General features: G+C 46.5%; 3 protein-coding genes across 6 annotated transcripts in view; 1 reads left to right on the forward strand and 2 right to left on the reverse strand.

Moving 5' to 3' along the window:
• Positions 1-301: 301 nt before the first annotated feature.
• Positions 302-4,172, reverse strand: POLR1C (RNA polymerase I and III subunit C). 3 transcript variants are annotated; one of them, XM_036927355.2, is made up of 9 exons: positions 3,968-4,172; positions 3,770-3,841; positions 2,298-2,405; positions 1,915-2,047; positions 1,519-1,638; positions 1,278-1,430; positions 1,021-1,170; positions 785-901; positions 302-646 (listed from the first exon to the last, which is right to left on the reverse strand). In XM_036927355.2, the coding sequence occupies exons 1-9, from the start codon at positions 4,034-4,036 to the stop codon at positions 528-530; spliced, it is 1,041 nt and encodes a 346-aa protein (XP_036783250.1). In that variant the 5' UTR covers positions 4,037-4,172; the 3' UTR covers positions 302-527. The 3 variants fall into 3 exon arrangements, with proteins under 3 accessions (XP_036783250.1, XP_036783251.1, XP_036783253.1); XM_036927356.2 differs by lacking the exon at positions 2,298-2,405; XM_036927358.2 differs by lacking the exons at positions 2,298-2,405; positions 3,770-3,841 and having other exon boundaries at positions 3,968-4,168.
• A 2-nt stretch (positions 4,173-4,174) lies between these two features.
• YIPF3 (Yip1 domain family member 3) lies at positions 4,175-8,693 on the forward strand. 2 transcript variants are annotated; one of them, XM_036927354.2, is made up of 9 exons: positions 4,176-4,418; positions 5,025-5,222; positions 5,406-5,512; positions 6,810-6,855; positions 6,993-7,085; positions 7,237-7,368; positions 7,562-7,675; positions 7,841-7,964; positions 8,062-8,693. In XM_036927354.2, exons 1-9 carry the CDS (start codon positions 4,338-4,340, stop codon positions 8,208-8,210), a joined length of 1,044 nt encoding a protein of 347 aa, XP_036783249.1. In that variant the 5' UTR covers positions 4,176-4,337; the 3' UTR covers positions 8,211-8,693. The 2 variants fall into 2 exon arrangements, with proteins under 2 accessions (XP_057350146.1, XP_036783249.1); XM_057494163.1 differs by lacking the exon at positions 7,562-7,675 and having other exon boundaries at positions 4,175-4,418.
• A 175-nt stretch (positions 8,694-8,868) lies between these two features.
• The window catches only part of LOC118931549 (mitotic checkpoint serine/threonine-protein kinase BUB1-like), a 59,895-nt gene continuing 52,941 nt past the window's right edge, over positions 8,869-15,822 (reverse strand). Inside the window, 7 exon segments of the mRNA XM_057494164.1 lie at positions 8,869-9,680; positions 10,198-10,233; positions 10,235-10,373; positions 10,470-10,627; positions 10,803-10,964; positions 11,294-11,313; positions 11,316-11,408. Coding sequence (XP_057350147.1) covers positions 9,573-9,680; positions 10,198-10,233; positions 10,235-10,373; positions 10,470-10,627; positions 10,803-10,964; positions 11,294-11,313; positions 11,316-11,408 — 716 coding nt within the window. The 3' untranslated portion in view covers positions 8,869-9,572.

Raw genomic sequence — 15,822 nt, forward strand, 5'->3', positions numbered from 1 at the left:
AACCAAAGGGGACCACTGTTCTTCCTTGTGTGGCTCTTGACAGCAGTGTCACTTGGCTACTATGGACCACCCTTTTTCTTAGGAACCTCTGGTAATCCAGGAGAGAGGTAAAGTAATACATACGTTTTTTAGGGTCTGGCTGTATCCCTAGAAACCACCTCAGTGGCATTTCTCTTGAGGCTTTTGGGAGGCTTGGCCCTGACCAGTGACGTCTGAGGCCAGTGTTCCTAAATGCCTACCTGTTCTGAGGTGAGGCCCCTATTTTTGGGCCAAAATTCAAGTAGTGGTCTCTGACAAAGGATTTTTGTTTCGATGTGAATTTATTTATAGTAAAGCCTTACAAAGGCATGAAGTCACATTTTGTGACACATTTAACACATGTATTGACTGAAAATGAGGCTGGGATTGTCTCAAAAAACCTGGGACCCTTAGTCATACTGGGTTCTCTGCAGCAGTCCTGTGGGGGCAGGTCAGAATCCACAATCTTTAGCTTGTCTCAGGAGCATCCAATAAATATGGTGCAAACTTCAGTCCATCTGAATGGCATCTAGTTCATCCAAGAATCGCCGACACTTCCCCATGAGTACCTTGATGGCCTCACTCACCAGCACATCGGGTGGCAACACCCCTGTTGATTCAACAGAGACTGGGGACCAAAGAGACACTTTAGCCCAGGCAGGGCTTGCAAAAAAGTCCTATACATGTTCCTGCTAGATTCCATATCTGGACTCTGCAAGAAAGCTACAGCACCAAAGATCTGCCCTCCCTCCAACGTGATACTCACAGATGTAATGGTCCCGAACCCGAGCAAGCCGTACAGCCTTCTTTAGCTTCTCATTCCGAAAGACTTCCCTGCTGAAGGTATCTAGCCGGGGATTGGCAACTCTGGCCACCTTTTTACCTAATGAAAACAAACCATGTTATAAATATGTGAGCCTAGAGCTTTTTTATTTCTCTCTGCTAAACTTCAAAGAAAATATACTTTAGATCCGGACCTAAATGGAACCCCAAATACCACACCTTGGACTTCCTGCACCTCAATAACACCAGGTGAGAAGCACCGGCTCAACTCCTCAGCTGCATCCCCTTCCACAGGCTCAAGCAGGGTGATGTCTGGCAGCAGCCTATAACTAGCTGTTGCCACAGGTGAAAACTTGGCATGATCTTTGCCTGGAAGGAAGCAGGAAATCAGTCTATGGCAAAACCCTTCTTAATGTCCTCTAAGCCACTGTAATCCAACTACCCTCCTGCCCAGGGCAGCCCACAGGGTTTCTCACCAATGCCCTTAACACAGTGCATGAGTAGGTCAATCTCCTGACCAGGCCGCAGCTGAGCAATGAGGATGTCGTCATGCACTGGTCGGATAGTGCCCTCTGGGAAGAGGTCAGCCTGGTTCCCCAGGGGCACCCATGTCATGTGCCTGGTGTACACTGGAGAAAGCAGCACATCAGAAGACTTCAGTCCCTAAAACGCACCAACCAACAGGCGGGCCTTATTCCTCACCATACCACCACTCACCTTTGTGGTTCACATAGAGTTCGTTGGGGTCAGAGGAATCTTTAGCAGCATGGGGGTTCCGAGTGCACCTGACTTGCAGCCGAAACTGCAAAGTATCTATCTCTGTGCCTTCCTCATCTCCTGCACAAAGGGAGGAGGTGGTGGCTCTTAAAAGAACCAATGAACACTTGAGTGCTAGGTTTACATTCTCATATATTTCTTATTTACTCCTCATGACAAATTTAGCAAAGCAAGGTCAAGTGTTCTTACAAATAAAAAAAACTGATGTACCAAAAGATAACTCACCCAAGGTCACACAATAATCAATCCAGGATTTGAACAAAGGTATTCTGACTCTAGAATCCACTTCACAAGAGAGTTGCTCCCATTTTCCCAAAATTTCATTTCCTCACTCACCTTGGTTCCAATATTCAAAAAGACGGGGGTCAGCATGAATGGGAATGAGCCCCAAGCGATGAGCAAGGATCTCATCCTGGACAATGGATGTGTTGTTGTACACCAGGACCTTCTCCACAGCCATGGTTGGAACCTGCCCAAGAAAAGAATCACTCATGTACAAAACCCTACAGACCCCATCTGCTCACCACCTCCTGATACAGGGAGATTGAGAGCTCTTCCTAGAAGCATGCTTGATAACAAGTTTATGAGGTAAGCAGGAGAAATGCTCAGCAAAACTGCAGGAAAAATAAAGGGGACTGGCAGCTTGGGACAATTCTACAAGTGAGAGAATGGCAGTTTCCCCACACAACTCCACCCTTGCCGCCATGCCCACCAAATACCTCAGCTAATAGAATGCGCCGAAAAGCATTGGCAATGGCTGCGTCGATTCCCACCATGTCAAACTCCAGTGAGCTCTCATCCATGTGTACCACATCCACACGAAAATTCTTAAGGGACAGGAAATATACTAAATGAAGCCTGCTCTCTGATGCCACCCCACCCCCAAATTATTAACTTTCTCATCCAAAAACCTCCCTCTGCCCAATGCCCCTCATTAGATGTTCTCTTCTTCTACAATCCTTAGTAGTTTCTTGAGAAGCACCCTATTTTTACTCATTTAAAACTGCAGTGTGGCTTCCAGCCAGACCACCGATGCTAGCCTACTAAAGAACAGGCTTCCATACTGCTCAGTCTAGTTTACACTATTCAGTCTTTATCTTTCTAGGCTCCTCTGTTGCATTTGGCATTGGTGATAAAAATTCCTCTACTTTCAAACTCCACTGCCTTGATTTCTGAGTACCAATCTTCTGGTTCTCTTCTCTGATGAATCCTAAATCCACTGTCTTCCACCTACTCTGTAATGTTACTATTTCCCAGGTTTTTGTCTCTCCAGGGTGACTTCAAACACACGGTTTTAGCTGCTATCCTCTGAAAACTCCGAGTTACATCTCACTCATTTCATTTCAAACGTACATTCTACTAGCCTGCAAGAAACTTAATGCATCATCATTCCCTTCCCCAGACCTATTTCTCATCAGTAAATGATACCATCATCCATCAAAGCATTCCCCAAGCAAGGTCTTCTTACAATCTCCATTCAGTCCACATCAAAGCAATCACCAAACTTAAATCTTTTCTCTTCCCTTTGCTCTATTTCGGTTATGATAAACTTAGTTTGTCTTCAACCTCAGCTTCCCTTCTGTCACTTGTCTGCCACCGGCATATGTTAATCCTCAAATTAATTCCCTCCCAACCATTAAGGTTGTATATCTGATCACGTCTGCGTAAGAGCTTTTCAAAAGTTCCCTATCATCTGCAGTGCCCAAGACGAGCTCCAATCTTGCCTACCACTCATGACAGCCCACTTCACATTCTAGCAATAATGAAAGCTTGGATATTCCTGGAACACAGCTCGCATAAGCCTTCATAATTTAGCTCCAGTTTTTAGACCCTCCTCACCCTTCGATGTTCTCAGAGTCTATGTTCAAGGCTCAATTCAGATGTCATCTCCAGGAGGTAAATCTTCCATGTCCGCCCCAATTCCCATTCTAGATTAAGTGCCTCTGCGAGATACCCCCCACCTGGTCGTCCTTGTTGCTATCAATTAGAATTTTACATTACATTAAGTAAAGCACTATATACATTATATATTTTGTTCGCAGAACAGCGCAGAAACAGTGTAAAGCGGAGCACCTAGAACGCTGCTCAACATTTTACAAACGGAGCGAACCTCAACTCAAGGGCAGCTTCTGAGGCACAGGCCACACAAATCAAAAGGTCCGTTCCTCATACCCTGTCCGGCCCCACCCACCTTCTCGAAGCGGTCCTGGTCCCAGGCATCGTCATAGCCCGAATAGTTACCGGGGAAGTCGGTGGTATGAACCTAGAGCAAAGAGAAACGAGCCTATCCGCGAAGGGGAAGCGAAGCCAAGCCCGTCCCACCTCCGATCCCAGCTCATCCCTGTTCCGCCCTCATTTCTCCTCCTGAGCTCAAGAGCAAAAGGCTTACATTGCGAACCCCGAACTCCCCGAGAACCACGCGGTTCCGTATCTCCTCCACGGCCTGAACTGTCGCCATCTTCCACCCCTCCACGTGACTAGGGTATCAAATTGAGGCATGCGTTCTAGTTGTACTCCTCCGTCTCCGTGACAACGCATCACTGCCTGGACTCTTAAATATCGCGAGCCTCTGCCCTGCCTCCGTCCACGTCCCAGCTTCCGGAAGTTGGTTTGAGCCAAACATCCGGGTTGGTCTTTTTTGCGTTCCGGTTGATCCCAACTCTTCTCCCTGGACATCTCCCTTCCTCCGGCCCACGTCTCTCCCACTCCTCCGCGCTCGGGACTAGCGCGGGCTTCAGCGACGGAAGCCCTCGAGAGACATGGCAGCTACGGCGGCGCCGGCTGGCGGCGCCCGAAATATGGCTGGCCCGGAATGGGGAGGGTTCGAAGAAAACATCCAGGTAATGGCCTCTAGGCTCCGGCTGCCAGCGGCCCCAGGGCCCACAAACGTCCTGAGTGTGTTGGGGACTCTCCCTCAGAGCCTGGAATCTCTTCCATTTACAACACTCTCTCTTCTTTGAGTCTTCGTGCACACGAAAGGCAGTGGGACTAGTGCTGACCTGGAGGTCCAAACTGGTACTCCAGCTAGAGAGCCTCAGGTCTCTGGGCCTGTCCGCTCTTGCTTTAGGGACAAGTTAGGAGGTCGGTCGAGGTCAGGCGTGGCGGGAGAGTGGGCGGGATTCACTGGCACTGGCTAAAATTATAATGTGTGCACAGCTTTGTTTTGGGGTTGGGAAAGATAAGGGAAATGGGCGCTTTTGCAGCCCTTTTAGGCTCCGATAGGGAAGGTAGGGGAAAGGCATGCATGGAAGACAGCAGGTTCCCCAGGCTAGGAAAGAGCCTAACAACCAAGGGTTCTGAGAGCAAGTAAGAGAGTGGGGTGATCTGTGGTGATTCCAATCCATATCCCAGCAGTGAAAGAACAATGCCCCAAACACTGGGATGAACAGAGGACTTAACCGATGGAGCAGAAAGGTCCTGCACTCTAGAAGCCATTGTCTTCACAGGGTGGGGGCTCAGCTGTGATTGACATGGAGAACATGGATGATACGTCAGGCTCCAGCTTTGAGGATATGGGCGAGCTGCATCAGCGCCTTCGCGAGGAAGAAGTAGATGCTGATGCAGCTGCTGCTGAAGAAGAGGATGGCGAGTTCCTGGGCATGAAGGGCTTTAAGGGACAGCTGAGCCGGCAGGTGGCTGATCAGGTGAGCGAGATTGGGCCCCTGACAGGTGGAAAAGTATATCTAGGCAGAGCCCTAGTTCTTAAGTTGGTGAAGTTCCTCCTAGACATCCAGTTAGAGCCATATGGAAATCCAACAGAAAATAAGCGATGGGTCTTAGAGTTTCACAATACCCACCCACCCCACCCCCTGTATTCCTTACTTCAGATGTGGCAGGCAGGGAAGAGACAAGCCTCCAGGGCTTTCAGCTTATACGCCAACATCGACATCCTGAGACCCTATTTTGATGTGGAGCCTGCCCAGGTGCGAAGCAGGTGAGAATCCTCCTCCTGACAGAATCTGCCCTCCTGACACCTAGTCCTTCACCCAAACTAGTCCTTAGGCTCCCCTCTTCATGACCCACCTCCCCAGTCCGTCCCTCATCATTGTACATGAACCCCAGCCACCCCATACCTCCTACCAGTCATGGAACAGGACATGGTGATAACAGATTATTGCCCTCCTCCTCTTCTCCATCTACAGACTACTCATCTTCCCTCAAAACCTAGCTCAAATGTCACTTCCTTTGTTGCCCTTTCCTCAGCCCCATCACGTTTGTCCTCCTGGTGATCCTGTAGGACTGGGTGCTTTCCTCTAACAGATAACTCAGTGATGGAGTACTCTCTTATTTTGGGGTCTGTCTTCCAGAGACCTTCTCAAAACAGGCTGTTTTACTATTTGCAGCACCAGAACAGCCTCTGAACCAGTGTATCAGTGTATAGTTGTTGAATGACTTTTCAAGACCTGGATTTAATCTTGGGTTGGTTCTTTGTTCATCCTTTAACCAGTGTTTTTCGGGTACCCAGTAACGCTCAGCAAGTACTTACTAGGCATTTGTTTGGAGTTGGGCACCCTGGTATTATGTCTGGTTTAGTGAAGACAGGTGGGAGCCTTGGCCTCAAGTGCAATTACAGTGCAGCACTCGTCTGCTCTGATGGAGCACACAGTGAGGACTCCTGGCCCAGGACAGGCTGGAGGGTGGGGCGGGGCGGGTTTCCTAGAGGAAGTAAAATATAGCCAAAATTCAGGGTCTTATTAGGAGCTGGCCACTTAAGAGAAGGGAACTGAGTTGTACTTTTATTCCTTCTGCCTGGAATTTTCATGCCTCTTCAAGTATAGTTTTCAAGAAAATGTTCAGGGGTGTCTGGAGGAATGGTAAGCAAGAGGCAGGAGGCACATGCTTCCCTCAAGTAAACTTTTCCTTCTAGACCTTTCTCAGGGCTTCACCATCACAGCCCAGAGTTCTGGCCATTCTCTGCTGAAGTCTGCCTGTCTTTTAAAGGGGAGTAGTTCAGATGGTAAATCGGCAAGCCTTCTCCCAAGACTCCCAAGTCTGGGCTGATTTCTCCATATTGCTGCTGCATCTGTCAGCAGAGCATCACGATTGGCCTTCCTGGAAGCATTTTTGGGGGCAAGAAAGTGATTTTCTCATTCCTTATCTGTTTGTGCTACCCTCTTCTCCCTTCACCATCCAGCAAGTTCTCTGGAGTTAGATGTAAGATTCAGGCCCTCCAGAACCTCACAGCCTAGTGCTGCCTCTGCACTCATCTCTCCCCTCCTCTCCTCTCCCAGGCTCCTGGAGTCCATGATCCCTATCAAGATGGTCAACTTCCCCCAGGTGAATAGAGGGTAGCATGTCTGGAAGAGCCAGGGGAGGCACTAGGGCAGAGGGTGGGCCACCAGGCAAAGCCTAGGAAGACAGAAACAGAAGAACCATTGTACCCCTCGACCCTGAATGGGTTGCTATGTTGACAGAAAATCGCAGGTGAACTCTACGGACCTCTCATGCTGGTCTTCACGCTGGTTGCCATCCTCCTCCATGGGATGAAGACATCTGACACCATTATTGTAAGCAGAACAAAGGACTTTGGGGGTGGCTGAACTAACTTGAAAGCCACCTAAGGAGACAGTGTTGAAGTAGAAGCAGCCCCCGAGGAAGGCCCTGGGTGAGGCTGAGGCCAGAGGCCACATCGGGCTAAATAGAGTCTTCATCCCACAGCGCGAAGGTACCCTGATGGGCACAGCCATTGGCACCTGCTTCGGCTACTGGCTGGGCGTTTCATCCTTTATTTACTTCCTCGCCTACTTGTGCAATGCCCAGATCACCATGCTGCAGATGCTGGCACTACTGGTAAGGAGTCCAGCGTGGTAGCAGGCAAGGATGATCTGGAAAGAGTAGCCAGGCTTTGATCTGCATCTGTCTGGGGCCGCAGAGTCTGGGATGGGGTGAGCTGGCCAGTGGACCACCCACTTCTCAGGGTCCCATGAGAGTCCAGAGGCCAGCTCAGCCTGAATGATTTTCCTCCCCACCATTGTCCTTCTAGGGCTATGGCCTCTTTGGCCACTGCATTGTCCTGTTCGTCACGTATAATATCCACCTCCATGCCCTCTTCTACCTCTTCTGGCTGCTGGTGGGTGGGCTGTCCACCCTGCGCATGGTAAGCTGGGCAAGAGGTTTCCAGGGGTGGGCAGTCCTCCCAAAGAATTGGGTAAAACAGCCCAGAGCTCAGGCTGAACCCCACAAAAGACTTTGAATGGAAGGGAAGAGCCCAGAGATGATTCTGCTGTGGTCAGAGTGGCCTGAGTTGTCCTTGTGGCCCTAGGTGGCGGTGTTGGTGTCGCGCACCGTGGGCCCCACCCAGCGGCTGCTCCTCTGTGGAACCCTGGCTGCCTTGCACATGCTCTTCCTGCTCTATCTGCATTTTGCCTACCACAAGGTGGTGGAGGGTACGTGACAGGCGGGCCTGGGCACAGGGAGGGGGAGAACAGCTGCCCTGGACAGGACCCAGCTAGCTCTCACTGGGCTGCCATCCTCTTCTTTCAGGGATCCTGGACACGCTGGAGGGCCCCAACATCCCACCCATGCAGAGAGTCCCCAGAGACATCCCCGCTGCGCTCCCTGCTGCTAGGCTTCCTGTCACCATGCTCAATGCCACAGCCAAGGCTGTCGCGGTGACCCTGCAGTCACACTGACCCCACCTGAAATCCTGGGCCGGCCCCTCTCCTCCAGCTGCCTAGCAGAGGAAGATTAAAGGACAGTACTGATGACGTGTCTCTTTGGTGGGGTCTGCAGCTGCCACAGAGCTGTAGCTGGTTAAGCACCTCCTTCACGCCTGTTGGGGCTTCTGAAGGCACAAGGCCATGAACTCCTGGCCAGGACTGCAGGGCTCTGCAGCCAGTGCAGAAAGTGGGTCAACTCCTCTGAGGCCCTCTCCACCCACCCCTTCCTTCCTCTTTCTCCCACATTGTCTTGCTAAATATAGACTTGGTAACTCAGAACACAGAATTGAGGTACTGGGGAGAAAGAACATAACTAAATTTGTGTTTCAGACAGGAAATTCGGCCTGCTATCATCAGGGAGCTTTACTCTACACTGGTGGTCAGAGATGGAAGCCTTCTGAATAACTCTCTGGTCCTGTGATTAAAAGCAAGTAAAAGAATAAAGTATTTTCTGAATGTGATGACTCATGCAGAATAAACCAGGTTGTTCTGGGTTTCCTCCAGGGCCTGAATCTAGCCTTATTTATGCAGAGACACTATATTTTATAAAGTTACTATAACTGGCTTTATCCACACCCCCATCAGGGTGTGTAATGTATGTATATGAGGGTAAGGGAAGCCTGGCTTAAACTTTTTCAAGGTATAAACATGCAAATTCATTTTTCTGTGTATGTTTTTATACTTCAAAAAAAGTTAAGAATGTATAAGTGATACAATGAACAAGCACATCCCAAATACTTGTTTCCAAGATTCCTAGTCATCTCTCCACCCGACACTGGAGAAAGAGAGCTACTCACATCTGAGGTGACAGGAGGGGTTCTAGTCTAGTCACTGATTTTCACTATGAGTTTAGAGATGGGAAAACAGTCTTAGAAAAACTCAGGTCACCAAAGCATGGGACTTAAACCCCATCCTGTGATAGACACCTGCCTCGCCACTTTCCTTTGTAACTTACAAACACTGTCACACACATTATTCCTTTGCTTCTTTAAGAAACACCTGAGGGAAACAATCAGTATTATCTGCACTCACACAGGCAAGAAAACAAGCACAAACCCGAGGTCAGTGCCACTGGGTGATTTCTCTGGGTGCACAGAATGCCAGCACTTGGCCAGGAGCTTTATTGGTTCTTCGAGGGCACTGGCTGCTGCTAACACAACCTGGGAAACAGAAGCTGTGAAGCAAGGTGGCTTGTGCGCTGGCCTGGAGTCAAGGATCATGCGGTTGCACCGTGCTCCCCAGGCATGGGTCCCTTGCCGTGGCAGAGATCCATCTTCCATGGAGCCCAACACCCCACTGTGTTTATTCTCTCCGTGGTAGCACCAAAGCCAATACTCACCTTCTAAAAAGACCTTCAGGCTTCCAGACTCCTTCATTTTTCACTTTCATGTAAGTGCCAAAAAGTATGCAGTACACTGTTGCAGCAACTCCAAAGTAATCAATCTATAAAGTAGGTACAGGTATGCACGATGACTAATCTACACACACCTGTGTACCCGAGGCCTCTCTAACTTTAGGCACCAAGCTAGCTAATCACAGGATTTTCAAGAGCCTGGAAGGCATTGTTCAGCCACCCTACCTGTGCCGGCTTTGCTGAGGCTCCCGGGGAAGCCGACAACATACCACCTCCTGAGGCAGCCCCTTGGAAAGCTCTGTTCTCCATGGATTACCATGTCCCTTCTCAAGTTCTTCATTTTGTCACACAGGGGCAAACATAACTCTAATCCCTCTTCCACGGGGACGTTATGACTCCCTCCCCTGGGACTCTGGTGGCTGTGCTCTAACTGCACTCCAAAGCCTCTCACTGTGTATTATGGTCATAACTGAAAACACTGGAGTATAGTCTAAATCTAAGGCTAGAAGACTAGACCAGCTCAAACTAACTAGATCCCCAAATTCATTTTGAAAACACAGTTTAACAAAGGAAAGTATTTTCAAATCTCTTACCGCAGTTCTATACCTGGTAGTTCCACGGTTTGTTACTGAGTATCTCAGTTACACTGAAAACCAGATGTTTCACACTTTGCTGTAAATGTAGTTCCTTTCGGAAAAAGTTTCATATCTATACTCTGACCCAGGTCAATCAGGGCCAAGTCAGCAGATTAATCATCACCTTCACTGTCCTGTTCCAGAAATCTATATTAAACACAAACAAGGGCCAGGATGTATGAGCACAAATAACAAAGGCTGCTGGGAAACAGAGAAGAACCCCATTAAAAGCATACCACTTGCCTGTTTCCAAGTATGAAATTGTCTGGCTTAATGTCTCCGTGAATGATCTCGCAGCCGTGGACTTGTTCAATCATGTAGAGCATTCTGACAGCAAACAAGAGGACTAGAGGCTGAGGCATCACTTTCTCAGGGGTGTTTTTATAGAGGTTAATGGCATTCTAGGAACAATGGAAGGTAGAATCCTGAGTTGGCTGCTCAGGATTAATATTTCAAGAGAAGAACTTTGCCAAAACCTGCTACGTCAATAAAATGTCTAACAAAATGTATGTGTAAGGTACGAGCCAAAAATGTAGTTCAAATTCATGTTCACATCACAGAAGTGAATACACTTACTAATAATGTTCCATAGCTGTAGAGATCCCCTACTAATACACTGCCATTCTGGAAAAAGTGGGCAGAATAGAATTTGATAAACATGTACCATATACTTGGCTTTAGTCTCTCCATCAGCTGGGTCCCAATGTAGAATTCCCAGGGGCTGGCCGGCTTCTGGACCTGCAGATAAGGTATGTGACATTCATACCCGGTCTCACATTCTGGAAAATAATAGCAAGAAAGGAAGTTCCATCCCAATAGAGGATGTGGGGTGGAAAGTGATGATAAGCTATGAACTCTGGCTAAAGAATAGGGCTTGCTGTGAGATAATTTTAATGGCAAAGCAATTCTAAATCCTTGTAGGCTAGTTTTTATTTCTTAATTGCTGACTATAGACCTAAATGAAATTAGCACTTTTTTGAAAAAAAAAAAAAAGCAAAAGGAGGCTGACAAACTCAAGTTCTAAAATTCATTTCTATACCATACCAAAAACTGCTCAGATCACTTACCTTTAAAACAAATTTCTGGGTTTTTTTGTATCATTCATATCTCCATGGGTAACTTCATAGACTTGGGCAAAGGCCCCTTCTTCAAGAAGGTGATCAACATAGACCAGCAAAGAACCTTAGAAGAACAATATGTCAACATGAAAAAAAAGGTTCAAAGCAATACAGAGTTTATACAAAGGAAGTATTTGTGAAGTTTTCTTGTGCTTAAGTTGCTTTAATAAATAAAAATGGATATAAGCTCCATTAGTAAATGTTTTTCATCCTAGATGGAAGTTAAATACCTGCCACAATGATGTGGCAGAGGGACAAACGTTGCCAGCAGAGGCAGAACTGCTGGGCACCATGCTGGCCTCTGGGGACAGGTCCCTGGGCAGCTGTCCCACCTTCACCAACATCCTTACATGTAAAGGGGGACACCTGTGCTGCAAGACTGCTGTGACATTAGAAGGAATATGTGCAAATCCTCTGTAAACTGCTAACCAGAGCTCTAACATGCTTCAAAAGATGTGTGTCTCAGCAGAATGAAAAGGGCAAAGTGTAATTGTACCAATATTTCTGATAATGGTAACTTTTAATTGAATAAACCTTTTAGAGTGGTTTTCAATTTATAGAAAAGTTACAAAGATTTTCTTTATGCTCTGCACCCAGTTTTCCCAATTAACTTGGATATAACCATGGTACACTGGTCACAAAGAACCAACACTGGCTTGTTACTATTAACTAAACTCCATACTTGGTCCAGGTTTCACTAGTTTTCTGCTAATGTTTCAGGCCATGTTAATCAAGTATCTTTAGCTTCTGCTGGGCTGTGACAGTTTCTAACTTTTTGTCTTTGATGACCATGACAGTCCTAAGGCATACTGGTCAAGTAAGTTGTAGAATGTCCTTCAAATCGGACTTTCTTGATATTTTTCAATAACATTGGGGATATTGATTTGAGGAGAAAGGCTATGGAGATGAAGTTGTAAAAGATGTTAAAATTAATTTTTAAAACTCTACATGTTCAAAATCAACCATACAAGTAGACTTCTGGTTTCCAGCGTGGCATCTGGGCATGGAAATCATTTTCGCCACCCTCACAATAAGAAAAAGCTGAGCAAACCAAAAATAAAAAATCAACAACTCTTCTTCAATCCAGCAGAGAACTGAGGTCACAAGACAAACCACTGCCCCCAAAACTGAGACAAACAGGTGGATACAGGGAATAACAGCTTCCAGAGCAGAGGCCCAGGAGCAGAAACCGCCACTGGAACCAGCACTAGGGGATGAGAACAGCAAGAACTGATGTCTCACACCTTATTTAAGAACAAGTCTCTAAGGAAGCCCAGAGACAACAGGGGAGACAGAAATAAGGACACAAATAGAAATTTTAGTCTCTGATACCTACAGTGGTAACAAACAGTAAACATAGCTTAATCCCAAGCCTGACAAGCATAAACCTTATGCTAAGGAGCTATTTCTCTCGATTCCTCTTCCCAATTAGATCAGGTCTGGCTTCTAACAAAAACTGCAAGGCCGACTAAAAGACAAACACAGCTTGACGAGATAGGGTGAGCATTGGAACCAGACAGATACAGCAAAGATTTTGGAATTAAAACACCAGAAAATTTTTTAAATGTTTAATATGCTAAGGGCTGTAATGAAAAAAGTAGACAATGTGCAGGAACAGATGGACAATATACACAGGCAAACAGAAACTCTGAGAATCAAAAGGAAATACTAGAAATGAAAAAAAAAACCATTGTTAACAGAAATGAAGAATGATGGGCTCATCAATAGGCTGTACAAGGTCAGGAAAAGAACCACTGAGACTGAAGATATGCCAATATAAACTTCCAAAACTGAAAAAAACAATGAAAAAAGAAGACAGAATGTTCAAGAACTTTAGGACAAGTACAAAAGGTGAAGCATTTGTGTAATGGGAATACTAAAAGGAAAAAGAAATGAGAAAGAATAGAAGAAAGAGCTGAAGTAATAATGGTTGAGAAATGCCTAGAATTAAACGAGACTAATCACAGATGCAGGAATCCTGGGGAACACCAAGCAGAAAAAGTACAACAAAATCTACACCTGGGCATGTCATACTCAAACTCCAGAACATCAGACAAGGAGAAATACTGGCAGAAGCCAGAGGAATAAAACCTCTCTACCTATGGAGGAGCAAGGATAAGAATTACATAGAGGGGGCAGAGCCAAGATGGTGGCGTGAGTAGAGCAGCAGAAATCTCCTCCCAAACACACACATATTTTTGAAAATACAACAAAGACAACTATTCCTAAAAGAGAGACCAGAAGACACAGGACAACATCCAGACCACATCCACACCTGCGAGAGCACAGCGCCTCGCGATGGGGATAAGATACAAGCCCCGGCCCGGCGGGACCCGAGCTCCCCTCACCCCAGCTCCCGGTGGGAGGGGAGGAGTCGGAGCGGGGAGGGAGAGGGAGCCCAGGACTGCTAAATAGCCAGCCCTAGCCATTTGCACCGGAGCACAGACACACTGCATGCGTGGGGTCCTGGACAATAGGGAAACAGGACAGTAAGACCTATGAGCGAGTCCCCGCAGCTGGCGCCATGGGGACAAAGAAAAGCGAGTGCTTTTTGGAAGTCTTAAAGGGAGAGGGATGCCAAAACCAGACAGAAGCGTCCTGGGACACTTAGTCGAGCAGCAGTGAATCTGGGGAACTCTGGGCACTCTAACCCCCTGGGCAGCAGGGAGCACAGAGGACCCTCATGGAGATAAAAAGCCTCCTGGCCGTTCCTCCTCCAATGCAGCTCCACCATATCGGAGTAGCAGCACGAGGCAGGCCACGCCCACAGCAACAGCAGAGATAAACTCCATTGCAGCCGGGCAAGAATCAGAAGCCCCGTCTGCACGCAGCTGCCCAGCACAAGCCACTAGAGGTCTCTGTTCTCCCAGGAGAGGAGGGTCACAAACCAACAAGAAGGGAAGTTCTCCCAGCCGTCACTCGTGCCAGCTCTTTAAAATATCTCTATCACCATGAAAAGGCAAAATTTCAGGCAGACCAAGATAACAGAGACAACACCTGAGAAGGAGACAGACCTAACCACTCTTCCTGAAAAAGAATTCAAAATAAAAATCATAAACATGCTGACGGAGATGCAGAGAAATAAACAAGAGCTAAGGGATGAAGTCCGGAGGGAGATTACAGATGTCCAGAGGGAGATTACAGAAGTGAAACAAACTCTGGAAGGATTTATAAGCAGAATGGATAAGATGCAAGAGGCCATTGATGGAATAGAAACCAGAGAACAGGAACGCATAAAAGCTGACATAGAGAGAGACAAAGGATCTCCAGGAATGAAACAATATAAGAGAACTGTGCGACCAATCCAAAAGGAAAAATATCCATATTATAGGGGTACCAGAAGAAGACAGAGAAAAAGGGATAGAAAGTGTCTTTGAAGAAATAATTGCTGAAAACTTCCCCAAACTGGGGGAGGAAATAATCGAACAGACCACAGAAATACACAGAACTCCCAACAGAAAGGACCCAAGGAGGACAACACTAAGACACAAAATAATTAAAATGGCAAAGATCAAGGACAAGGAAAGAGTTTTAAAGGCAGCTAGAGAGAAAAAGGTCACCTATAAAGGGAAACCCATCAGGCTATCATCAGACTTTTCAAGAGAAACCTTAATGGCCAGAAGAGAATGGCATGATATATTTAATGCAATGAAACAGAAGGGCCTCGAACTAAGGATATTGTATCCAGCACAATTACCATTTAAATATGAAGAAGGGATTAAACAATTCCCAGACAAGCAAAAGTTGAGGGAATTTGCCTCCCACAAACCACCTCTACATGGTATTTTAGAGGGACTGTTCTAGACAGGAGCACTCCTAAGACTAAACAGATGTCACCAGAGAAAATAAAATCACAGCAAAGAAAGCAGACGAACGAAATACTAACTAAAGGCAAAAAATAAAATCAACTACCCACTAAAAGCAGTTAAAGGAAACACGAAAGAGCACAGAATAAAACAACCAACATATAAAGAATGGAGGAGGAGCAATAAGTAGGGAGAGAAGAAAATAATCTCCAGACAGTGTATATAACAGCTCAATAAGCAAGCTAAGTTAGGCAGTAAGACACTAAAGAAGCTAACCTTGAACCTTTGGTAACCACGAATCTAAAGCCTGCAATGGCAATAAGTAAATATCTTTCAATAGTCACCCTAAATGTAAATGGATTGAATGCACCAATCAAAAGACACAGAGTAACAGAATGGATTAAAAAAGTAAGACCCATCTATATGCTGCTTACAAGAAACTCACCTCAAACCCAAAGACATGCACAGACTAAAAGTCAAGGGATGGAAAAACATATTTCAGGCAAACAACGGAGAGAAGAAAGCAGGGGTTGCAGTACTAGTATCAGACAAAATATACTTCAAAACAAAGAAAGTAACAAGAGATAAAGAAGGACATTACATAATGATAAAGGGCTCAGTCCAACAAGAGGATATAACCATTGTAAATATATATGCACCCAACACAGGAGC

The sequence above is a fragment of the Manis pentadactyla genome, chromosome 16 (genome assembly GCF_030020395.1).
Source record: "Manis pentadactyla isolate mManPen7 chromosome 16, mManPen7.hap1, whole genome shotgun sequence".
In the NCBI taxonomy this organism is placed as follows: Eukaryota; Metazoa; Chordata; class Mammalia; order Pholidota; family Manidae; genus Manis; species Manis pentadactyla.